A 20636-nucleotide genomic window follows, 5' to 3' on the forward strand; every position below is an offset into this window, starting at 1 on the left:
CTACAATTTACTCATTTTTTTGATTAAAAAAAAACGAATTTCCGCAAAAAAAATACTAAAACAATACCACAACGTGCAATGACGACGAAATAACTACGACTTAGCATAACACAACAATGTCTTAAGGATGTCAGATGTTGCAACGATCATTTGAAAAAATGTGGTAATGTGTTGTTTAAAAAAAACAAAAAACTGCGTTTGTCCCATTTAATGTAAAAGATTTTTTTTAAGCTGTTAAACTCACCATATCATCTACAACTGTCAATTCACCGCACCAAAGTACACAGATCAAAGGTGTTCCTCATCTAGATATGCATTTGTTCTTTCCAGAATACAGTTTTTTTATTAAAATTTCAGATTGACAAAAATCCTTGTTGTAATAAAATTGTAGCTTGTATAATAAGTTGCCCTTATGAGCATTATTCAACACATACGACTTTACCTTAAACGTGTTGACTTTCTTCCAACAGGGAAATTTTTTAAAGATTATTTGTCTATAAACCAAGAGAATAAGCATACAATTTTTAGTTTCAAAGCACGCTTATATATAACTATGTTTCGTTCTAAGCATCAAAAATTCCTTAGATTCGACAATACATAACCTTCAATGTATCATTAGTCATTTTAAAACCCTCGTAGTAAATGTAGTATTTAGCCTGCATCAATTTCTTTTTAAACAACTTCTCACACTAACGCCAACAAGTCAAATGAAATTTATGCTATATGAGAACGTGATTATATATATAATTAACATCTACTCGTATCAATATTCTATGGACGATTAGTCCTTTTAGTTTTCATGTTACCATTTATTTACCAATTCACAAACAACAACTTTGAAACAAAAAAATACAAAATAGATGACTGCTCCATTCTATAGTGACAATCATAGAATTAAGATGGCTTTAAGGTTTTCCGTCTGCTTTTTTTTATAGAGGGGATGGCCCAAACAGATCCAAGATTTTACTATAAACTGTCCCGAACATGTTTTCAGTACTTTGTTCTTATAAAAATTTGGACTCTTTTATTATAAAATTTTCTTGTGACGAATCAGGACATACACAATGAGTAATATCTCTCAGCAAATTAACGATTACCAATCTGAAATCGATGATTGGCTTCATTTAAAATCATGTACTAAAAATACGAATATATTGAAAGCAATAGACGACAAAATTACGGGATTAAGACGACTGATTGAGGTTTTAAAGTTTTTCAATGCAATTTCTTAATGACACTATGTAGAATTCGGCACCTCAGAAGCGCATGGATGACCATGAAGATGAGAACGCCGTGAAATCTAAGGTATGTGGTTTTTGGTAACATACAAGGTAGCCGATTTATAGCTGTTTTTTTTGTTTTATGAAGATTTCAAAAAAAGTGACTGACTTGTATACACCTATTTCTAATTTTGCATGGGATCAAACGCAAAACGTAGTAAAGTAAGAATATTTCAGACTATGGAATGGTAATTTTCGTATTCCTCCACTATTATGAATCAGAATCTATGTGACGATTGCGCAATTAAAAGAATTGAATTCCAATATGGTCAAAGTTCAGTTCACCAATAACTCTATGTCTTTAACTGTAAAAACTGTTATATTATTTACAATATCTTGTACTCATTTTTATAACATTATTTGTGCGTATTTAATAATTTAGGTAACATCTCATGATCGCAGCTGCCCTTCTCAACGTCTCAACATTTCTAAATTTTTCAAACCTATTTTACCTGACAAATGCAAATATCGTCTTCGTGACAATATGATAACTATCACCTTAACGAAAGTAATCTCTATTTTATAAAAAAAAATTAATGTTATTTTAAAATTGCTTTTAGTTGGAACCGACATCATGGGACGATGTAAAATATAAGGAACCTCAAGTAATTTTTTTAAAAAAAAAACTAAGAAGAATTGATTCTGTTTAGAAACCGTCTAAATTAGGAAATGATATGGGAGAAAGTACTGGTGACCCTGGACAATCTCTTATGAAATTGATGAAAAATCTTTATGAAGAAGTAGGAACTAGTACATAATTAAAATTGACGAAATGCATGAATTAATTTCACCATTGTTTTCAAATGTAACCTCTGTTTCTATTTTGAAATTGTGATCATTTTTAGGGAGATGATCAAATGAAACGTACAATTGCAAAGGCTTGGGTAGTCAAATTTCTTTTTTTCTTTTATTAACATCTAAATTAAATGTTGCATTTGGTATTTTCGTTTTCAGACTGAATCCCAATCCAAACAAGGCGGTATGAATAATTTTGGTTTACCTTGAAATTTTTATTTAACACTCGTACGTGAGTTCAATTTAATTTGCTTTAAATAAGTTTTCTTGTTAGATAAACGACAATTATTACAAATCACATAAACATATTATGAGTAAGATATTTTACTTAGACTAAAAAACCGACTTGGCTGTTAAAATATATCGACTCCAAATTTAATCTTTCAAATAAAACATTCAAATTTCTATAATAATTTCTTTTTAACGACATTTTTTTTTTTGGAATGGTTATTGCAAAAAATTACAATTTTTTTTTTTGGTAAAACACTTTTTAATTGTTAAAAAATAATGTTGGGCATAGGGAAAAAGCTTAATTAAAAAAAGGCTAATTCATATTTTCTCGTTAACGTTACTTGAGAAATCAACTTTTTAATATTATAAGCTTACCGTTGATTTTATAGAAATAAAAAATATTAAACATGGGAAAACGTGCAATTCGAATTGTAACCTAGTTCATTAGAAAATTGTGTCATTATTTTAAATAGAAACATTTTTGAGCATTCCAATAAATTTTCTTATTTGATCGTAGTAAAAATGATAAATAATTCAGGTGCTTTTGATAAATTTTTAGATGGTGTCGGGAAAGTTGTCGAGACTGGACAGCATTTAGCCCAAGACTCTATGGAAAAAGTTTACGATGCGTTTAAAGGCGATAAAACTCCATGTGAGCAACACAAAGATAACGCTATGTGTGATGCCAAGTGCGCTGGTTCAAAAATCTCGGATGCCGTTAGGGAAGCTGGAAGTGCTGTATCTGAAAGCCAACCTGTTAAGAAGGTTCAACATGCAATTCATGAATCAACCGAATAGATCAACAATTTTTTTTTAATGTATAAAATAGAATAAAGACTTAATTCAACATAAACTTAAAAAAAAACTTTTAAATAAGGAGATCCTGTTTTTTGAAAGCACGAATGAGTATTGTTGACGTTTACCAGAAGAGAGTAACAATATACTTTTTTTTATGAGTCTAACACATTTCTGATTGTTTTCTGATTGTTTTTTAATTGTTTTTTAATTGTTTTCTGATTTACGACATGCATGTACGTTCTAATCTAAAGCACAATTTTGACACGAAAAAAATGAATTTAGTTCAACTAGGCTACTAAGAAGAGCAAATAAGAGAAATTTACAAAATGGTGTCCCAATTGAGTTAAATGGTTGAAGCAAAAAATTAAAAGTGCAAGTTAATTCAGAACATTCCTGTAGAACCAGCTTTGATTTTTTTTTTTGAAAGCTTCAAGTTATGTCTGAGTTGGATCATAAAATTGATTCGTTTAAAACAATCGTTTCATATGTGGAACAGTCAAAAAATAAGAAACGTAAGCGAGTTATTAGCGTACTAACAAAAAAAGGATGAAATAAAGAGGGCCTCATCAAAAAAAATTAATAATTTGTTTTGATACAAGATTAATTTTTTTATTGTCATTAGACAAAACCTTATCTGGAAGAAAAAAAAAAAATGTTAAAGTTATAGATAAGGTTACGAAAAATTCTAACAAGGTAACATTGTGGTAGTTGCGATTTGTTATTATTAAAAAGTACGTTTCACTTTTTTTGAGAAAAAAGGAAAACAAGATAAGGAAGAAAACAAAGAAAAATGATTCCTTCAACTCCATCATAAATCTTGTATGTAATTCAATAGAATATATTTGTTTTCCTATACACAAAATTCTATGTATGATAAAGCTTGAAAATGAAATTCAACCCTATTATGATCCTACGGCAGGGCAACAATCTTTAACAAGTGGAATAAGACATCGCCGTGATCATTTAAATAGACAAATAAAAAACGTAATTGTTAAAATTGAATTATAAGTAACAATGCAATAAACTGTGTCTTATTAATTCAAAGGGTCCTTATACACAAGAGGAACATGATATTCTTAAAGCATCATTAGAGAATTACTTTAAGGTAATTTTTTTAAAAGGGTCGTCACAGAAGATCTGCTGGTATGGCACTATTTTCCTAGCTTTGTTTGCGTTTTGTAGTTACAAGGCTGGAATGAACAAGAATGCTGGAATCACATAACGTCTTTTGGCGAGGGGAGTGGACGATCATCAAAACAAAAAGAAGTCGTTGAAGCACAACATTGGGAAAAAATAGCTATGGCATTACCGCAAAGATCGGTACGCAGTGTACAGCTTTTTGCGCTTCGACGTTTGTACCCGTGGAAAACAGGTTTACTGTGTTTCTTGTTTTTTCATCCTTTTTTTGCTTCCAATAAAAAAAACTAAAAACTTGATTTTTTCATTTGAAACGAATTTTTTAGGTCCTTGGACAAAGGAAGAAGAAAATGATTTAATTGAGTTGGTTAAGCGGTATGGGTTTACGTGGACAAAGTTCGCCTATGAATATTTTCAAAGGCCTCCAAATTACATCCAGTCTAAATGGAGAGATCTCGAACCCCGTTTATGTGAACCACAACATGTTGGTACAAGTAAACGGCATAGATGGACAAAAGAAGAAGATATTAAATTATTGAAGGCTATCAAGTAATGAAGTCCTTCTAGTATGATAAAAAATACATTTGCAAGTTCTTTTTAGTTTAGTGACAGGTGTTCCACTTCCGTATCGTGCAGTGCCATGGAGAGAAGTTCAAGAGCACATGCCTAATTTTTCTCCATGCGCACTTTCTTGGCGATATAAAAATACATTATTTCCTTCTATTATTGAGGGAATGTTTAAAGGAGCGAAAGAACGCGTAAGTTTTTTTTTTTATTAAAATAAAATTTTTGTTTAAAATAATGCGAATATTATTTTTTGTTCACATTGCCAAAACTCCCTCTGTCTTGTTAGGTGTTATTTCGACAATATCTACGATATGTGAAAAGCGGGTTACAGTCTGGATTGATTAAAGATTTGTCGGAAGTGGAAGGAAAACGTGTTGTTCCTTTTTGGTATTCCAGTAATCATCAAAGACGTTTCACTGTATGTTGCATTACTTTTGTGAAATAAATTCATTAATGTTTTCTGGTTTTCAAGCAATATCTTAAAGCAAGTTGTTCTCCAGAAATACAAAACTCATCATTAACAACACAAATTAATTATCTTTATAATAAACTGAAATGTGATAAAAAAGAAAAACATGATTTACGTCGTTTAAGTGAATCATACGAAATGCTTAAAAAAATTAATGGAGTGATTGAAGTACCAGCAACTCCTGGGGTTTTGTCTCAACGATACAAGAACCCTTTCGCACATAAATCCAACGTGTCTTCCAACGAAAAACAAAAAAATTTGCCATCTCGAAATCTTTTTGTAACAGTAACAAAAAATAATACAGAAAAGCAGACTAAAAGTATTCTTCGACCTTTAACAGCAAAGATGGAAAAAATTCAAAATATTGTTCCCCCCCATTTGCATCACGTACCTGAAGCTTTTCCAATATATTTGGAGGCAAAGAAAAGAAAACAACGTAAAGAGAAACAACACTGTCTATCCCAACAAATCTCCACTCAATCTGTTACTCATGGGAAAAGTACAAAAATAAAAATAGTTCACGACTAACAATGTTTTTTTTTTTCCAGTAAAAAAAAAAAGCATTGATGTAAAGAAATGTCTTAAATATTTCACTTAAAGCATTTAATGGATCTACAGATTGTTTGAGAAGAACTCGTAAAGCTTGCACAGTGAATGTCTCCACTAAAAAACAGTTAAGAAAACGATTTTTTTTAAAAATATTTTCTCCTCTTTATTAAAAATAAAAAAAAATCAATCGAATAAAAACCATTTTGATATTTCATAAATTCAGTAGTGTACAATTCTTTAAAAAACATTCTTAAGTATCCCATTGAAAATGATCAATGATTGTTAAGTAAAGCATTGACACATCGTGAAGTGGTTTGATATCTTGAGATGGATTTGAAGATAATTGTTGTTTTCGTTGTGTTGCAGAAATAAATTTTTTTTTTACCACAACATTTTTTTTCTGAAACAATTGTTTTGATTCAGTATCTTTTTTTTTTTTTTCAATTTCATCATAAATTGTTACAACAATTTGAATCCAAATACGATGTAACAAAAAATGGCCTCCATTAGCAATGTACTCCGTACGACGGTACGCAATGTTTCCATTGAATCCTGCGACAATGTTTTCAATACCTATTAAAAATGTTTCCATTAACAATCCAAGGAAACATAGACTCAAATGAGGATGAAAGCGAGAAAAATTGGTCACGTTTGTCCATAGTAGTTCATCTTGAAACGAATTCTCAACTATACGAATACAATATTCCCTAATAAAGTCGGCTCGCGTTATGGATGCCGTAACGGTCTTAGAAGGAACTTTTAATTTTCTATAAACAAGCGTGAGAGCGTCATGAAAAAAAAAAAAACAATTCAAACTAACAAGATGGCAGAGCTAGTATGTCTTTGAGGTTTCCAATGATCACAAGTTCTTAAACAAAAATATACAATGTTATGATCATATTAATCAAAACTTGTACTGAATTAGTTGTGGAGGAAAATTATCCAAGGAAACGCTACAATGTCCTAATCCATCGTTGACATTGATATAAAGACCTTGTTTGTAAAACTGATTTAGCGACGCTGCTACCAGTCGGCTTGATTTTCGATTAATAGGTTTTAAACAAACTGAAAAAATTTTTAATAATAAAGACATGATTTATTTTTTTAATTTAAAACGATTCTTAGAATTTCTGGAATTGTCGAAATTCTTCTGTGCAATGAAATCTCATGAAACAATTTATGTTCTTACCGATACTTTTATAAAAGAATTTAGTACTAGTTAACCCTAAAAGAGACAAACTAGGGATTGCTAGTAACATTTTGTTGAAACTTACAAAAATTAAAATTACACGATAAGCAGTTTTCTGAAAAAATTGGAAGACAAAGAAGAAATTGCTTCATGTATAACAAAACCGCATTTGACCAAAGTTGACAAGTTTGTCGAAGCTCTATCCAATCCTTAGGGTAAAGTCTGTCGAGAATCATATCCATTATTCTTGGACAATCAGTTGAAACAGGTTGAAATATGTTGGAAGGATCTTGACGGTTTTCATCCATTTTTAAAATGAGGACTTTACAAGATGGCTCATGATCATTCTCATTTTATTAATTACCATCAAAAAAAAGTTCTTTTTTAATATGAAAATCAACTTTGAATTAAAGAATAAATGTGTGTAGATACAATTTTTTTTTTCTAGTCGAGCGTTATTGAATGATTAATATCAATACAATATCACGAATAATTTTATTTGCTCGTGACATGTTTGTGCCTATTCTTAATTTAATTTATTTATTTTTTTAAAAGTTTTTCTTAATGTTTTTTTAATAGGAAAAAAAAAATTGTTTTAAATAATGCGTGTCCTAGTCCACTAATAGCTTGTGATCGCGAATTGATACAGTTTTTTATTACAGCAATAAGGTGTTCTTTGATTAATGCTAGTCTTAAAGCGATGTTTCTAAAAAAATAAGGTGTAAATAAGAATTTAAAAAGTCTATCACTCTTTGAAACAGTTCATATTGGTATTTTTATTACATTTAAAAAACTAAAAATACACGAGTGGAATAAGAATTCGGCGTCAGAACACCCGTTATGAGACAACCCGTTACCTCATGAGACATTTTTTCTAGAGTTCAGAATTCGGCGTATAGCCTAGTTTTAAAAAAAGGGAACACTGAATAAAATTACGCGTTCCGTCGTTCCCTAAGCAACTCATGCGTAGGATTCGGGTACAATTTTTTGCTAGGTTAATTGCAAAACGGGTTAGAAACACTTTTTTAAAATAAACGACATGTTTTCAGCTTGTCATACCGTTTTTTTTTATCGCAGTGCATTCATTTCTAAAAATTTTTGGACGGTCGGCATGTACCTTCACATGATAAAAATTTTCTTGGAAACCTTTGGCTTCATACTCTCAAGAGGTGCTATTGTTGAGTGGACGTGCTTCTCCTACGACAACTGAATCAATAAATAGCGTTAATTTTGCGTTCCAAGAGAATATATCACGTTATTTGTATTAATGACACTTTTATTTGAAAATTTAAAATGACTAAGGTTTTCATACTTGGTATATGAATGGTATCTTTTTTTTTATTAAATGCTGTAAAAAGGGATATTAATCAACTACGAGAATTCATAAAAGAAACAATCTTTGAAATAATTGGATGTCTGCTGTCTTACAAGTTTTTCAGCTTCAATTTAAAAAGACAGTAAATTAAACGAATGTCCAACTGATTTTATTAGAAATTGAAAAGCAGTGGTGTGAAAGTTTAAATAAAAGGAAACGAATGCATTCGCATGATTTTTATATTTAGCAAAACAAATTCTAACGTCATACATAAATTCATATCAACATGTTGAAAAACGGTTTTAAAAAGACACCTTTTAAACACAATAGTAGTACAAAACGAGTTTTTCATTTGTCACATAAATAAAAATAAACGCTAAAGGCAACAAAAATTTTTATTGCTTTTTTCTAGACAGTTAACAAATATCATAGCTTAATGCATTCTCGAGAAACTCAAAATTTGCATTAAAAAAAAAATTTTTTTTATCACTGTCAACTCTTAACTTTTACAAGTCGGTTTTTAGAATTTAAAAATACAAAGGATGATTATGAAAAGAAAGTGTATACCATCTAAAAACAGCTTGTTTACTTGTTTCTAAATTAACGAAAAGACTTTGTAATTTTTGAAAATCGGCACTATTAACAAAAATTTCAAAGCTATAGTGACTAGAATTACTTATTTTTGTAAGCTAAGCTCAATAATTTCTATAATGGTTGGTTATAAAATTGTTGTGCACCTTTTAAATAAAGAGTAAAATGAGAGTCAAATGGAAAAAACAGTCGGGAGTAACGCTTTTTTTTATCAAAACAATGTAAAAAGTGACATTAAAAGATTGTCTGGTAAACTTTTTTATGAAATGCAGTTAATCAAGAGAGGAGAATTCATTATGCGCTCTTGTTTATGTCACTTTTTAAGGAACCGAAAATGACAGTCTGTATTGCTTCAAGAATATGACTTAGGCGATTAGTATCAACAGAAGAAGAACAAAAATGTACTGGAAGGTCAACGTCGTCAACAGATAAAATAGGATGAGCTGGAGTGTCTATTTTTGTAAATGAGTCGTTATTCTCTTGAAACGCACATTCTTGTGCTACACGAATTTTTTCTCTAAATTCAAAAAATCATTTAATTCTAAATAAGAAAGGTAAAAGAATAAATCCATACATTTCACGAAATAAGTCACTTGAAACTTCCTTCTTAGTTTTTGTTGTTAGTAAATCCGTTTTGTTACAGACAATAATGACAGGCGTTTTATTTTTCAAAAGTGTTCTAGAAAAGAAAATGTTGTAAAGCTGCCTAAAAACGAATAAGGGAATAAAAAACATTTTAAAAAGTTAAAGTACGTCGCAGATGTTTTAATTGCTGTTTTATTGGACGCATCTATCATGAAAATAATACAACAGGCTTTTGAAAACCATTGAGGTAATTCATAATGAAATCGCGTATGGCCAGGAAAATCAACTAAATTCCATTTTTTTTGATAAGGCTTCCATTCAATGTGACAAAGTGGGGACTTTTCCGATAAGGAGCATTTTGTAAAAGTAAAAACATTCAATTTACAAGAAGACACTGTTAATAAAGATGAAAAATTTTCGTCTTGCAACTGTACAAGACAAAAAAAAAAAAAAATAAACACGACGTACAACGTGAAGAGATGGATGTATACCTTATAAAACAAGGATGTTTTACCAGAAAAACAACATCCTGTTATTAAAATCACGTCTTGTTCGATATGTTTATTACGATAAAATTTTAAAATTATTTTTGTCACTACAAATATGTTATTTTTCTAATAGCCAAGGTTTTTTAATATTAAGCAGATTACCACATATTTTTATTAGCCATGCAACAAGAGGAATGAGAACAGTCAAGAAAGTGATCGTTAATGAATAAGCATCGACAATCATAACGGATTTCGTTAAATCGTCTCTTCTAAATAATTCTATGGATTAATATGTTCTCAAACTCTACAGGAACTTCATGTTTTGGGTCGAGTACGTTATTTGTTCGTTATTTTCAGATATTGTAACAATTTTCTTTATGAAACATTAACCCAACTGTAATGAAAACTTACACTTTTCTGAATTTTGTTATTAAAAAAATAAATACATACCTTACAAGAAAAAAAAAATCTTGTAAGCAAAAAAAAAAAATACCTCTTTTGGTTTTACGTTATGTATACATGCAGATATATATTAAATCAGGTTTCACTTTTTAATGCGTATTCGCCAACAATTGAATTTCTAATGCTGCGAATCTAACAAATTGTGCTTTTTTTAAGAGACGCTTCACTTTTTATTATTCTTTACATTTCTCACTTAAAATAATTTTTTTTTTATTTTTGTGAGTTCACTTGTAATAAAAATGGGCAAGGTCTGTTAATTTCAACTTGTTGATTACAAGGATTGCGACTTAGTTGATCTAATAAATACTTTCATTGTTTTGTAGGATTATTATAAAATTTTAGGTGTTAGCAAAAATGCAACTGATGTTGATTTAAAGAAGGCATATCGTAAATTAGCAGTCAAATGGCACCCCGATAAACATACGGATCAAAATGAAAAAGCTAAGGTACGAGGGTTTTTTTTTTTTTAACTTTGTTTTTTTTTTGTGTCTTTTTTCTTATAAAGACGCACATAAACTAAATTTAAACTAACTAGTTAAATTGTGCCACAGGCTGAAGAAATGTTCAAAGATATTGCCGAAGCATACGATGTTCTTTCTGATAAAGAAAAACGAGATATTTATGATACGTACGGTGAAGAAGGATTAAAGGGAGGTGCAGGTCAAACGGATGCAGGGGGAACTCGTGATGGATCAACACATTTCTTTTGTAAACGAATTGATTTAATCTTTAAAAAGTAAACTTATTTTTTTCTTGATTTTTAGATTCTGGACCCGACCCAGAAAAAATATTTTCGAGCTTTTTTGGTTCCGATAAATCAGGTTTTAACATGTTTTTTGATGACGACTTTCCCATGTCATTTGGTGTTGGATCAACATCGAAAATGTTTCGCTCTTCTGGAGGTGGTATTCCATTTAATACGCGCTCTGGTGCTTCCACATCCGCGTTTGGAAATATGGCAGCAAAAGACTCACGTGAAGGCCCCAAAAAATATCAAATTGATCTTAACGTTACACTAGAAGAAATTTATACGTACTGATATTTTTTTTTTAATCAAAGTAACATTGTAAATAAATTGTTTTTGTTTTGTTTTTAGCGGAGCTAAAAAAAGACTTAAAGTTACCAGAACGCGATGGAACAAGGATCAGGCATATAAGGAAGATAAAATTTTAGAAGTCGAAATTAAACGCGTAATGTTGAAAACATGAAACAAGGAAACTATATGTTTAACACTATTGTTTTTCGAATTGTGAAGGGTTGGAAAGACGGAACAAAAATAACGTTTCAAGGAGAAGGAGATCAGGAAGCTCCTCGTTCTCGTCCAGGAGACATGATTTTTGTAATAAAAACGAAACATCACGAAAATTTTGTCAGAGATGGACTTCACCTCATTCATAAAATACATGTTTCACTTGTTCGGGTACGTTTAATTGTATTCTTTTTCATTTACTTTGATTATCGTTTTTACTAGGCTCTTACAGGTTTTATAGCACCCATCAGAACGTTAGATAATAGAGTTATTAAAGTTAAGGTTGACGAAATAGTTAATCCTAAAACTCGAAAGATTGTCCCAAATGAAGGTATGTTTTTTTTGAGAAAAATTGAAATCTTAACTCATTAAACATTCTTTAAGGTTTAACATCTTCCAAGTCTACGGGAGAAAAAGGAGATTTAATTTTAGAATTTGAACTGATTTTCCCAAAGTATGTTACTCTTCAATTGATCTATGTAAACGTAACGTCTCTTAAATATTTTTTTTAACAGACAACTAACAGATGAGCAAAAATCTCACCTTAAACGTATTTTACCTGACGGTGATAAAGGATTCCGTTGATACAATACCATTTTTAAAAAATATATATATTCGTTAGCATACAGTATGATGTTTTTTTAAAAAGAAAAACGTTTCGCTTTTTACTACTAGTGTAAACTACAAAAAATTTCCACAAACGTTAATAAAAACAAGTTATCTATTTATTAGACTGTACTTGTTTTTTTTCGGTCTACATAAACAATCCGAAAAAAAAAGGAAAGTATTTACTGCGTAGTCACTATTGGCACTGTAGATCCATAAGTAGTAAGAAAAGCTAATATAAAGTCTCTTTTCTTAACCTGTTAAACGTTTTGGATACAATTGCATCAATATAATACAAGCTAGTTACCAATTGATCTGATACTCTGTTAGTGCAAGTAAGCTACTCTTTATACTGATATAATCATTTACAGTGTCGTTTCATTATGTTTAAGCAGGCAAAGAAAACACACAGAAATAACCGTCATCCATCTTCATATGTCTCGTAAGTGAACATATTGATATTTTGAGATAATTGATAAATTGCTTTTCTCTATCACATGTCTACTTTCGCAATACAAAAGTCTTTCAACATGTACAGTAATAGAACTTTAAAACATAACAGCAAGGATTGTTTGAGTACCAAATAACTTAATACAATTCATTTATTAGGCAAAAAATCTGTTTACCAGCCCTTGTAGTAGCTGTGAAATGCAAGGAACTGTTATTAAAACCTTACCTAATCAAAACAAAGCAAATTTCTATACATTTTTTTTTACAATGAACCCTATTTTAGAAGAATCTGTTAGACGTGCAACTCACGCAGGAAGTTGGTACCCTTCATGTCGTATGTTGAATACTTTTTTTTATTTAACAAAAACATTCAACGAATAAGGTTGTGTATTTAGCTATAACATTAACTAAGAATTTAGAAGATTATTTAAATAAAGCTGAGTCGAATGATTTTACAAATGTGAAAGCAATTATATCCCCGTAGGATATGTTTGTATAATATATTGTGTGTCGTTTATAAACGCTACACAATTTTGTTTCTTGTTCCTTTTAAACATTCTTTCACTCTACATTATCTAGGCATGCTGGTTATTCCTACTGTGGTGACACAGCTTCTTATGCTTGGAAGTCTTTAACGTTTTTACAACAGCCAATGTTAGTTAAATTTTTATTTTCTCGTCTAATTTGTTTTCATGTAGCTTATGTTAAGTAAAAGTTTGTTTTTCTACCAATCGTCTCTTATTTTTTGAAAGAAATGAAAAACCGTTTCTTTTTTACATTTTTATTTTTAGAAAGCAAGTTGTCATTATAGCGCCCTCACATTATTGCCAATTTCAAGGATTTAAAGTACCTTTTGCTAAATGTCAATTTTATGCTACCCCTTTAGGTTTATTTGAGTTAGATACTTTAGGTAATTATGCTATCTTTGACTACCTTATTTTGTTTGTTTTTACATTGAAATCTTATATTTAAGCTCTTGACACATTGGCCGTCGAATTGAACGCAACATATCTTACAAAAGAAGAAGATGAAGAAGAACATTCAGTCGAAATGATGTTACCTTTCCTTTATATTCAATTGAATAATATGCTTAAAAAGAAAACTAAAGAAATAGACACAGGAAGAAATTCCTCCTCACATATTGAACAAATGAAAAAAGAAAAAAAAAGTTTACCCAAATTAATTCCTCTTTTAGTTGGAAGCGTTATGGACGTTACACCACTTTTAAAATATTTTAATGATCCGGTTAGTGAGTCGAGATCATGAGGATCACAATAGATAAAATTTTCATTTTCGACATTAGTATATATATGAACAAATGTGAAAATACAAAAAATGTTACGTTCAATTTCATCATGATTGTAGGAATGCTTGTTTGTAATCTCATCCGATTTTTGTCATTGGGGGAAAAGGTATTGAATAGTTCATGTTTAATAAACAAGCGTTTAATTTTTCTAACTACAATAGGTTTCACTACATGTATACTCCTAAACCTCTACATGAAAAAGAAGAAACAATTAATGCATTAATACAACGTCTTGATATGGAGGCTATTACATGTATCTGTAATCATAACATTGACGGTAAAAAATTATAGTGAAAAATACCTAGAAAAAATTTAACGAATGCTGAAGATTTTGAAAAGCATTTAAGAATAACTAGGAATACTATTTGTGGAGCTAACGCACTTATTATTCTACTTCATGTAAGCTTTTTCTAATCAAATAAAAAATACGTTTTTTTTTGATGGATTATTTATTTATATATAAGGGTTTTATATATATTTTTTTCATTTGCAAGTTGATACAAAAGTCGAACATGTCTTTGAAAACAAATGTTCTTCATTATTCTCAGGTGAGACAAACAAAAATTTACTAGTCGCTTTCATTTTTAATAATGCAATGGGTGTGTTTTTTTATCTACTTAATTTAAATTTTAAAAAACGAATAACCATAATTGTATATATAAATTTTTTACTCTAGTCATCTTTGATTACTAATCCAACAAGAAATACCAGTGTGTCCTATGCTTCCTTATTGACTTTTACCCAGATCTAAAAAATATACCCCATGCAGTAAAACAGTTTTACGAAAATAAGTTATCCAAAAATTTTTATGCAAAATAGTTGTCAATAAAGCTACATTGTGAACTTATTTTTGTTTTGTTTCATGTTGTATGATCATTAACGTTTATTGTGCTTGATTTATTTAACGATGTGTATACTTGACTAAAAAATAAATTGCCCTTAAAAAAAATTGTGTTGAAAACTTGTTATCTTTGGTTGTATTTGATACTCAATTTACAAGTTATTTTTTTATTGTAAAATTGGAAGCTACTTTCGTTACAACCCTTAAAAAACAGATAAAAGAATTGAACAAAAAAAAATTCCTAATTAAATTAACATAACTTTTTTTTCTTTAATTGTTTTAATTTTTTCAATTCCCAAATTTCGCTTGTTTTTTTTATTATTCAAAAAGAAATACGTTCTATATAAAAAAAGACATCCTAGTAGCTGTGTTTTTACTACAAGGTTAATGAATAACGATTGTAATTCGATTACATATTGTGTACGATCTGATAGTGGTCTTAATGTTTACCTTATCGACTCGTTCAATTTAGACACTCCACTCTGTGTGTTTTCTGTATCGGGCAATATTTTAGATTCATGTTGGTCGCCGGATGGTATTCATCTTAGTGTGAATGCCGAGTCATCGGGGGTAACCCTTTATAAGGTGATCTATTGTTGTAAAAACAAGACATATCTCTAATTACATTGTTTTAGAACCTTACGTGGAATGATGCGTCGATTCAAGTTCAATCTTTTTCAATATCTTCATGTAAAGAAGTATCTACGGCTCATTTACAACCATTAAAACATATGTATTGGTCACCTTTGGGAACATATTTTGTCTGTTATTGGAAACATCCACAAAAAAAAAATTTTGGTGGGGGTTAAATAAGTATAAATGTAGCCCTTCTTTTTATGCTGTTTTCTTATTTATTAGCAAATACTCCTGTGAATGATGAAGGGCGTAACGTGTTTGTATGGAGGATGAATGACACTTATACAATGACCAAAGAATTCACTTTAAAATACGTAACGAGTTTTTTTCTTAAGGGGTTAATTGTAGGACAATGGCCTTTTATAAAATGGCGTCAAGACGAAATGTATTGTTGTGTGACTTCAACCTCTGAAGTGATTATCTATTACGGCTCGGATGTTGGCGGCACCCCTCTTTTACGTATACCGGTGACTGGTTTAATTACTTCAGAACCAGCTCCACATCTTCTTGAAACATCAAAAAAAGAATTGACATTTGCTTCGTTTCATTTATCATCGGGTGGTGCAAGCTTTTATATTTTTCATATATCGGATGTTCGTCAAAAAACTTGGTCTATTCAACTTAATCAAAAATTAGATTCAGTTGATTCTGCCAAATTACAATGGAATAAATCGGGATCAACACTACTTATTTTCACTTCTAATACGGTTGATAAAGCCGGTAATATTATTGTGTTTAAATTCGTTTTCAATTCGTATGGTTTTTTTTTTAAAGGTAAAAGTTATGGAGATGTTGGTGATTTATATTTAGTACACCGAGATGGCTCTGGATTTGTTAAGTTGAACCGGGACAATGTACAAGAAGCTTGTTGGCACCCAACAAGAAACGAAGTGGTTTATATTGAAGGAAAATGTCCTAGCGGTAGTGCTCTAGGGTGGGGTTGTCATTGTGTTTATTTTAGAAAAGAGGAAAAAAAAGGGTTTTTTTTTTCATATGATAATGCCTTATAAAATTTTTTGCTGTTTTTTTTTTGTTCTCATATATTAAAGATGTTATGGTTTGTGATAACAATGGTGTTGTTCTACATCGGATATTCAAGGCTTATTGTAACACATTACGTTGGGATTCTATTGGTCATATCTTAGCCATTGCTGGTTTTGGAAATCTTGCAGGTTCTTCCTTAATAAAAAATGTTTCCATCCATAACAATTTTTTCGTTTAAGGTGACATTCATTTTTGGTATCGCAACGATCAAACTCTGGATTTAAACTCAGCACATTTTGTTGCGCAATGGAGAGAACCTTGCACAGTTTTATGTGGCTGGTCACCGGATAATAATTATTTCTTTACCGCATCGACATTTCCCCGCCTTAAAGTGGACAACTATTTTAAAATTTTTTCAAAACAAGGTAGTCATTTTGTTTTTTGAATAGAAGAAATGACTCTTTCAAGAATTTCCTTTTACCTTAGAAAGTTCTCCACTCTTATTTTAATATGTTTATCACTTTTATTATATGTTTTTTTTCTTTTAATAGGAAAACTTGTTTACAACAAATGCTTACCAAAGCTGTACAATTTTCAATGGAAGCCATTAACAAATTATGAAACAAGGTAGGCCGAAACAACAAAAGTATGTACTACTTACATGTTTTAGAGATGTGCTAACATTATCTAGTGGGGTGGATAGTATACAGAAACTAATACATCAAATCAAACCAATACAAGAAAACAGTGAAACTCACACGAATAATTTTTGTGAGAGTTTAAAAGAAATAAATGTATCTTCGGACCATCATTCATCATATTTTGAACAGTTTCGCGAACCATTAAAAATAAATGAATCACATGATTTTGTTTTAAATAAGCCGAAAAGCTTACGAAACGATCCATTATTTTTACAACATACAATTTGTGGAAAGGATTCTGAATATGAAAACAACCAAGCTCATTCGTTTTCAGTACCTTTTACAAGTAGAAAATGTGATTTTAAAAAAACATGGTTTATCAAATGTTGATTAGGTCAAAAAAAAATTTATCCTGAAGAGAAGCCACAATCATCAAATTACAATGATTTCAAACAAACAAGTAAGAGAAATCTAAGGTTTTAAAGGTTTTGAATATTTTTTTTTTTTAAGTGTCAGGTATGATGTGTACTACAAAATGTGCAGAATCTGGAGATCTTCTCAGTCTATTAAAACAAGTTTTACCCCGAGATACTCCTATCCATGTAGCGTCCTCTTCTTGTACTACCAGTAACACTACACATCAAAAGGATTTTACTACCACTCCTTATTCATCCACTACTCATTTCAAGGAAATGCCAAAAGCATCTTATCTAAACACTCATTCACACTCAGTTAATTTGACTTTAACCGAAAAGCCTTCCAATTTTTTATTCTCTGCTCATGATAATCGATCACAACTGTGTACAACACCTTCAAAATGTAAAGAGAATTCAAATAATTTCTTCCACTATCTATCGACAAAAGGAACAAATCAAAATAATTATAAAGAGACCGTTCCAAATCTTTTAGCTACATTAAATGACTTTTGTGCAGAAAAGAATCATGAGTCTATCAACCAGTTTCCGAATTCATTACCTTACTCTATGTACAAAAATGAGGATACTTTGTCGAATTCGTTTACAAAATACAGCGCGAGTGTAACAGGACGAAACATCGATGAAAACATTCAAAATAACAATTTCCTAAATCACCTAAGATCTACTACATCTAAAAAGTTGTCTAACACCTCAAATGTTCTTCATATTGTATCATCTAATTTCAATTCACAATCTTACCCATTAAATGAAATTTTTTTATCGAATTCAAATTTAGACAAGCATGCTATAAATTCGTCCATCGTTCATAACGATACGAAATTATTCAAAGCGAATCAAATGTCTACTTTCGATTTACCTTACAAAAAATGTATCGATTCGGATTTCCGTTCACAAAGTTCTTCGTATCATGTGCCTGTCTCTCTTAAGTCGTATTCACACAATCCATCTTATGCCCAATCCATTGAGGAATTTTTCGCTAATACATTTTGGGAATATATTGACCCACAAGGTCAAATTCAAGTAAAACCCTATTAAATAGAAAAAAAATTAGTACCAAATTTGTATCATTTAAAAAAATTATTTTTGTTCAGGGTCCGTTTCCCTTTGATTTGTTCATTAATTGGATTAACATGGATTATTTTCCCCCTAAGCTACTTATCAGATGTTTGCCAGATAAAAAGTTTCAACCTTTATCCGAACTATTTGAATTTATATCAGCGTCTAAATAATACTTTTCAAGTGAAGCATTAAGTCGTTTATTTCATTCATTACTTGCCGTGTAATGTGAAACATGTTTAGTTTCCTTTATTACTAGAAAAAACCCTTTCTTGTTGCCGTTCGTATATTCTCATTAATTAACAGTGAGAACGAAAAACGTTTTCACATTAATAATTTGAAATGAAAAATCATTACATAATTTTCAAACGCGTTTTTTATTGTTAATTACTTTTCCATTTACTAAACAAATGGGTTTCTTTACTTTTGTAACATTGCAATGAAAGCGAAAAACTTACAATAACTCTACATCAATTTTAGTGCTGTGCAACTGCTGCTGCCTGTTTACGTCTTTGTTGAGCAATAACTTGTGTCATAGCTTCTCTTTTTTTCTTTCCTCTTTTATGAGTACCTAAACGTTTTTTCGCTAATTTTAATGCACGTTTAGTTGTAGAAGGGGTCCCAATCTTAATTAACTCCATAATTCGACGTTCATAGGGAGCGAAACCACAAACTTCACGTACAACTTCACGAATCATCTAAAAAGAAATTAATTTGTTACTAAAAATTATCAAAGTAGCAAGTCTTCATTGGCACGTGTAGTTACTTTGACACGTGGATTAATCTGACGACGCGATTGAGGTCTTGTCGGTAGTTCGCGACGGGTTACAATAAAGCCACGATTTGGGCCAACTAAGCCATAAAGGAGAACAAGTGTTTATTCTAAGTTTTTTCAATGCAAAAATATAAAAACATCAACATACTTGGAAGTCCTGTTGATGTAGGTTTGACTGCCATAATTTTCCTCAATATTCTTCGCTAATTGATGAGAATTCCAAAACCAGAAAGGTACACAAAACAAAACAACCACAAGCCTTAACTGTTCTACCATTGCTAATGCTACTTCTTCACCTGACCCAACACAACTGTCCCGAAGCTATTTTGATGTATTTGTTTAAAAAGTTTATTATTGTTTCGTTACTGTTTTTTTTTATCCTCAGTAAATGACAACCTGGTTGTACGTTTTTTCTTTTATTTAAAATTCCATTCAAGCACAATTATCATTCATTTTTTTATGGAAAAGATCATAATACATAATCATTACGTTTTTTAAAATATTTTCTATTAGTATAAATAATACAGTGGACTCATTCATAGCAGTTTAGAATTTTCATCATTAAATTTGCTTGAAGCAAACGTAAAACGCTTTAGCAACAGTATTTTATACAATTCTTTCATAAAATAATATTTGTTGTTAACTCTTTGGCGGTTAGCGTAACAGTGCTTGAGGCAGTGTAAAAATGTTCATAGATTTTTTTAGTCTAATTTAATGAATTAAAGAAATTTGGCTAAAAAATCACTACTTTTTTTTTTCTCTCAAAAATAAAGTAATTAAAGTTGTGTAAATATTAAAATAGAATATATGTTGTAACGATAGTTGTTTACGTTCCTCCGTTATGAACGAAAAATTGTTTGAACAACATTATGAAACATCAATTCTCCAGGTGTTACTGGCCAACGTTTAGAGGTATTAGTAAACTAAACTACTTTCTATCGTGTATATGTGATGTTTAATTATAAAAGCTTATTATTTTTTTATTCTCATAAGCGTATTGTTGCCAATATTCATTGAAGCACAACACGAACTTTTTATTTCAAGGTTAGGGTTTCATCGAAACTTTCGCAATGCATCAAAAGCTTATTATGATACAGAGACGCGAACATAATTATTCTCTTGCCCTATTTTTTTTGTTCAACTTAATTTATATGAGTGGAAACAGTGATAAGAATTAAATAAGTTGTCGCGAACTTGCG

The 20636-nt window shown here is 30.3% G+C and overlaps 8 protein-coding genes across 17 annotated transcripts; 5 read left to right on the forward strand and 3 right to left on the reverse strand.

Moving 5' to 3' along the window:
• Positions 1 to 1006: 1006 nt before the first annotated feature.
• Positions 1007 to 2583, forward strand: LOC128884409 (calcyclin-binding protein-like). The gene is made up of 10 exons (XM_054137805.1): positions 1007 to 1202; positions 1246 to 1305; positions 1369 to 1442; positions 1503 to 1587; positions 1663 to 1788; positions 1841 to 1885; positions 1931 to 2020; positions 2126 to 2164; positions 2235 to 2303; positions 2350 to 2583. Exons 1-9 carry the CDS (start codon positions 1065 to 1067, stop codon positions 2283 to 2285), a joined length of 708 nt encoding a protein of 235 aa, XP_053993780.1. The 5' UTR covers positions 1007 to 1064; the 3' UTR covers positions 2286 to 2303; positions 2350 to 2583.
• Positions 2584 to 2723: 140 nt separating this feature from the next.
• Positions 2724 to 5813, forward strand: LOC128884407 (uncharacterized). 3 transcript variants are annotated; one of them, XM_054137803.1, is made up of 11 exons: positions 2724 to 3616; positions 3727 to 3797; positions 3864 to 3972; positions 4024 to 4088; positions 4150 to 4209; positions 4287 to 4476; positions 4568 to 4616; positions 4662 to 4790; positions 4843 to 4999; positions 5095 to 5226; positions 5281 to 5813. In XM_054137803.1, the coding sequence occupies exons 1-11, from the start codon at positions 3541 to 3543 to the stop codon at positions 5803 to 5805; spliced, it is 1563 nt and encodes a 520-aa protein (XP_053993778.1). In that variant the 5' UTR covers positions 2724 to 3540; the 3' UTR covers positions 5806 to 5813. The 3 variants fall into 3 exon arrangements, with proteins under 3 accessions (XP_053993778.1, XP_053993776.1, XP_053993777.1); XM_054137801.1 differs by having other exon boundaries at positions 4568 to 4790; XM_054137802.1 differs by having other exon boundaries at positions 3864 to 3923; positions 3984 to 4088; positions 4568 to 4790.
• A 263-nt stretch (positions 5814 to 6076) lies between these two features.
• On the reverse strand, positions 6077 to 6919 carry LOC128884408 (uncharacterized). Its single transcript, XM_054137804.1, has 3 exons — positions 6744 to 6919; positions 6647 to 6694; positions 6077 to 6593 (listed from the first exon to the last, which is right to left on the reverse strand). Exons 1-3 carry the CDS (start codon positions 6917 to 6919, stop codon positions 6077 to 6079), a joined length of 741 nt encoding a protein of 246 aa, XP_053993779.1.
• A 1099-nt stretch (positions 6920 to 8018) lies between these two features.
• On the reverse strand, positions 8019 to 10453 carry LOC128884154 (signal recognition particle receptor subunit beta-like). Of its 3 annotated transcripts, XR_008459260.1 has the most exons (7): positions 10157 to 10453; positions 9998 to 10101; positions 9675 to 9934; positions 9496 to 9627; positions 8444 to 9438; positions 8328 to 8386; positions 8019 to 8221 (listed from the first exon to the last, which is right to left on the reverse strand). XR_008459260.1 is itself a non-coding variant. In XM_054137261.1 (6 exons), the coding sequence occupies exons 1-5, from the start codon at positions 10236 to 10238 to the stop codon at positions 9216 to 9218; spliced, it is 801 nt and encodes a 266-aa protein (XP_053993236.1). In that variant the 5' UTR covers positions 10239 to 10453; the 3' UTR covers positions 8019 to 8386; positions 8444 to 9215. The 3 variants fall into 3 exon arrangements, 2 of the variants coding, with proteins under 2 accessions (XP_053993236.1, XP_053993237.1); XM_054137261.1 differs by having other exon boundaries at positions 8019 to 8386; XM_054137262.1 differs by having other exon boundaries at positions 8328 to 9438.
• A 94-nt stretch (positions 10454 to 10547) lies between these two features.
• Positions 10548 to 12431, forward strand: LOC128884153 (dnaJ homolog subfamily B member 4-like). The gene is made up of 9 exons (XM_054137260.1): positions 10548 to 10704; positions 10780 to 10902; positions 11008 to 11164; positions 11221 to 11488; positions 11553 to 11646; positions 11712 to 11876; positions 11928 to 12036; positions 12090 to 12159; positions 12221 to 12431. Exons 1-9 carry the CDS (start codon positions 10696 to 10698, stop codon positions 12288 to 12290), a joined length of 1065 nt encoding a protein of 354 aa, XP_053993235.1. The 5' UTR covers positions 10548 to 10695; the 3' UTR covers positions 12291 to 12431.
• A 174-nt stretch (positions 12432 to 12605) lies between these two features.
• Positions 12606 to 15017, forward strand: LOC128884151 (protein MEMO1 homolog). 4 transcript variants are annotated; one of them, XM_054137256.1, is made up of 10 exons: positions 12609 to 13095; positions 13157 to 13241; positions 13341 to 13415; positions 13553 to 13671; positions 13735 to 14006; positions 14127 to 14173; positions 14229 to 14344; positions 14396 to 14466; positions 14532 to 14615; positions 14744 to 15011. In XM_054137256.1, the coding sequence occupies exons 1-10, from the start codon at positions 12960 to 12962 to the stop codon at positions 14816 to 14818; spliced, it is 1080 nt and encodes a 359-aa protein (XP_053993231.1). In that variant the 5' UTR covers positions 12609 to 12959; the 3' UTR covers positions 14819 to 15011. The 4 variants fall into 4 exon arrangements, with proteins under 4 accessions (XP_053993233.1, XP_053993234.1, XP_053993231.1 ...); XM_054137257.1 differs by having other exon boundaries at positions 12616 to 13095; positions 14562 to 14615; positions 14744 to 15006; XM_054137258.1 differs by lacking the exon at positions 13157 to 13241 and having other exon boundaries at positions 12606 to 13143; positions 14744 to 15017.
• Positions 15018 to 15173: 156 nt separating this feature from the next.
• LOC128884150 (uncharacterized) lies at positions 15174 to 18866 on the forward strand. Of its 3 annotated transcripts, none has more exons than XM_054137252.1 (11): positions 15174 to 15493; positions 15544 to 15706; positions 15767 to 16264; positions 16319 to 16465; positions 16594 to 16716; positions 16768 to 16953; positions 17080 to 17155; positions 17199 to 17515; positions 17564 to 17629; positions 17680 to 18626; positions 18698 to 18866. In XM_054137252.1, exons 1-11 carry the CDS (start codon positions 15296 to 15298, stop codon positions 18833 to 18835), a joined length of 2859 nt encoding a protein of 952 aa, XP_053993227.1. In that variant the 5' UTR covers positions 15174 to 15295; the 3' UTR covers positions 18836 to 18866. The 3 variants fall into 3 exon arrangements, with proteins under 3 accessions (XP_053993227.1, XP_053993228.1, XP_053993229.1); XM_054137253.1 differs by having other exon boundaries at positions 17686 to 18626; XM_054137254.1 differs by having other exon boundaries at positions 17220 to 17515.
• A 149-nt stretch (positions 18867 to 19015) lies between these two features.
• Positions 19016 to 19947, reverse strand: LOC128884155 (uncharacterized). Its single transcript, XM_054137264.1, has 3 exons — positions 19586 to 19947; positions 19429 to 19514; positions 19016 to 19360 (listed from the first exon to the last, which is right to left on the reverse strand). Exons 1-3 carry the CDS (start codon positions 19617 to 19619, stop codon positions 19139 to 19141), a joined length of 342 nt encoding a protein of 113 aa, XP_053993239.1. The 5' UTR covers positions 19620 to 19947; the 3' UTR covers positions 19016 to 19138.
• Between the last annotated feature and the right edge of the window lie 689 nt (positions 19948 to 20636).

Source organism: Hylaeus volcanicus, unplaced genomic scaffold (assembly GCF_026283585.1).
Source record: "Hylaeus volcanicus isolate JK05 unplaced genomic scaffold, UHH_iyHylVolc1.0_haploid 12237, whole genome shotgun sequence".
NCBI classification, from domain to species: domain Eukaryota; kingdom Metazoa; phylum Arthropoda; class Insecta; order Hymenoptera; family Colletidae; genus Hylaeus; species Hylaeus volcanicus.

Bases quoted from the DNA above. Each gene is read 5' to 3' on its own strand.
- LOC128884407 (XM_054137801.1), top strand. From the start codon at position 3,541: ATGTCTGAGTTGGATCATAAAATTGATTCGTTTAAAACAATCGTTTCA. The intron at 3,973-4,023 runs GTATGATAAAGC...ATCCTACGGCAG, and splicing joins TCCTATACACAAAATTCTAT to GGCAACAATCTTTAACAAGT. The intron at 5,227-5,280 runs GTATGTTGCATT...CTGGTTTTCAAG, and splicing joins ATCATCAAAGACGTTTCACT to CAATATCTTAAAGCAAGTTG.
- LOC128884409 (XM_054137805.1), top strand. From the start codon at position 1,065: ATGAGTAATATCTCTCAGCAAATTAACGATTACCAATCTGAAATCGAT. The intron at 1,443-1,502 runs GTAAGAATATTT...ATTATGAATCAG, and splicing joins CAAACGCAAAACGTAGTAAA to AATCTATGTGACGATTGCGC. The intron at 1,588-1,662 runs GTAAAAACTGTT...TTAATAATTTAG, and splicing joins ATAACTCTATGTCTTTAACT to GTAACATCTCATGATCGCAG.
- LOC128884151 (XM_054137256.1), top strand. From the start codon at position 12,960: ATGCAAGGAACTGTTATTAAAACCTTACCTAATCAAAACAAAGCAAAT. The intron at 13,242-13,340 runs GTAGGATATGTT...TACATTATCTAG, and splicing joins GTGAAAGCAATTATATCCCC to GCATGCTGGTTATTCCTACT. The intron at 14,007-14,126 runs GTTAGTGAGTCG...TCATGATTGTAG, and splicing joins TAAAATATTTTAATGATCCG to GAATGCTTGTTTGTAATCTC.
- LOC128884153 (XM_054137260.1), top strand. The intron at 11,647-11,711 runs GTAATGTTGAAA...CGAATTGTGAAG, and splicing joins TAGAAGTCGAAATTAAACGC to GGTTGGAAAGACGGAACAAA. The intron at 11,877-11,927 runs GTACGTTTAATT...CGTTTTTACTAG, and splicing joins TACATGTTTCACTTGTTCGG to GCTCTTACAGGTTTTATAGC.
- LOC128884154 (XM_054137261.1), bottom strand. From the start codon at position 10,238: ATGATTGTCGATGCTTATTCATTAACGATCACTTTCTTGACTGTTCTC. The intron at 10,102-10,156 runs GTAATCTGCTTA...ACATATTTGTAG, and splicing joins ATGGCTAATAAAAATATGTG to TGACAAAAATAATTTTAAAA. The intron at 9,935-9,997 runs GTATACATCCAT...TGTCTTGTACAG, and splicing joins AAACATCCTTGTTTTATAAG to TTGCAAGACGAAAATTTTTC.
- LOC128884150 (XM_054137252.1), top strand. From the start codon at position 15,296: ATGAATAACGATTGTAATTCGATTACATATTGTGTACGATCTGATAGT. The intron at 16,466-16,593 runs GTAGTGCTCTAG...CATATATTAAAG, and splicing joins TGAAGGAAAATGTCCTAGCG to ATGTTATGGTTTGTGATAAC. The intron at 17,630-17,679 runs GTAAGAGAAATC...TTTTTTTTTAAG, and splicing joins CAATGATTTCAAACAAACAA to TGTCAGGTATGATGTGTACT.
- LOC128884155 (XM_054137264.1), bottom strand. From the start codon at position 19,619: ATGGCAGTCAAACCTACATCAACAGGACTTCCAA. The intron at 19,515-19,585 runs GTATGTTGATGT...TTTATGGCTTAG, and splicing joins TACATCAACAGGACTTCCAA to TTGGCCCAAATCGTGGCTTT. The intron at 19,361-19,428 runs GTAACTACACGT...ATTTCTTTTTAG, and splicing joins AGATTAATCCACGTGTCAAA to ATGATTCGTGAAGTTGTACG.
- LOC128884408 (XM_054137804.1), bottom strand. From the start codon at position 6,919: ATGTCTTTATTATTAAAAATTTTTTCAGTTTGTTTAAAACCTATTAAT. The intron at 6,695-6,743 runs GTACAAGTTTTG...TTTTTGTTTAAG, and splicing joins TTTCCTCCACAACTAATTCA to AACTTGTGATCATTGGAAAC. The intron at 6,594-6,646 runs GTTAGTTTGAAT...GCTTGTTTATAG, and splicing joins CATACTAGCTCTGCCATCTT to AAAATTAAAAGTTCCTTCTA.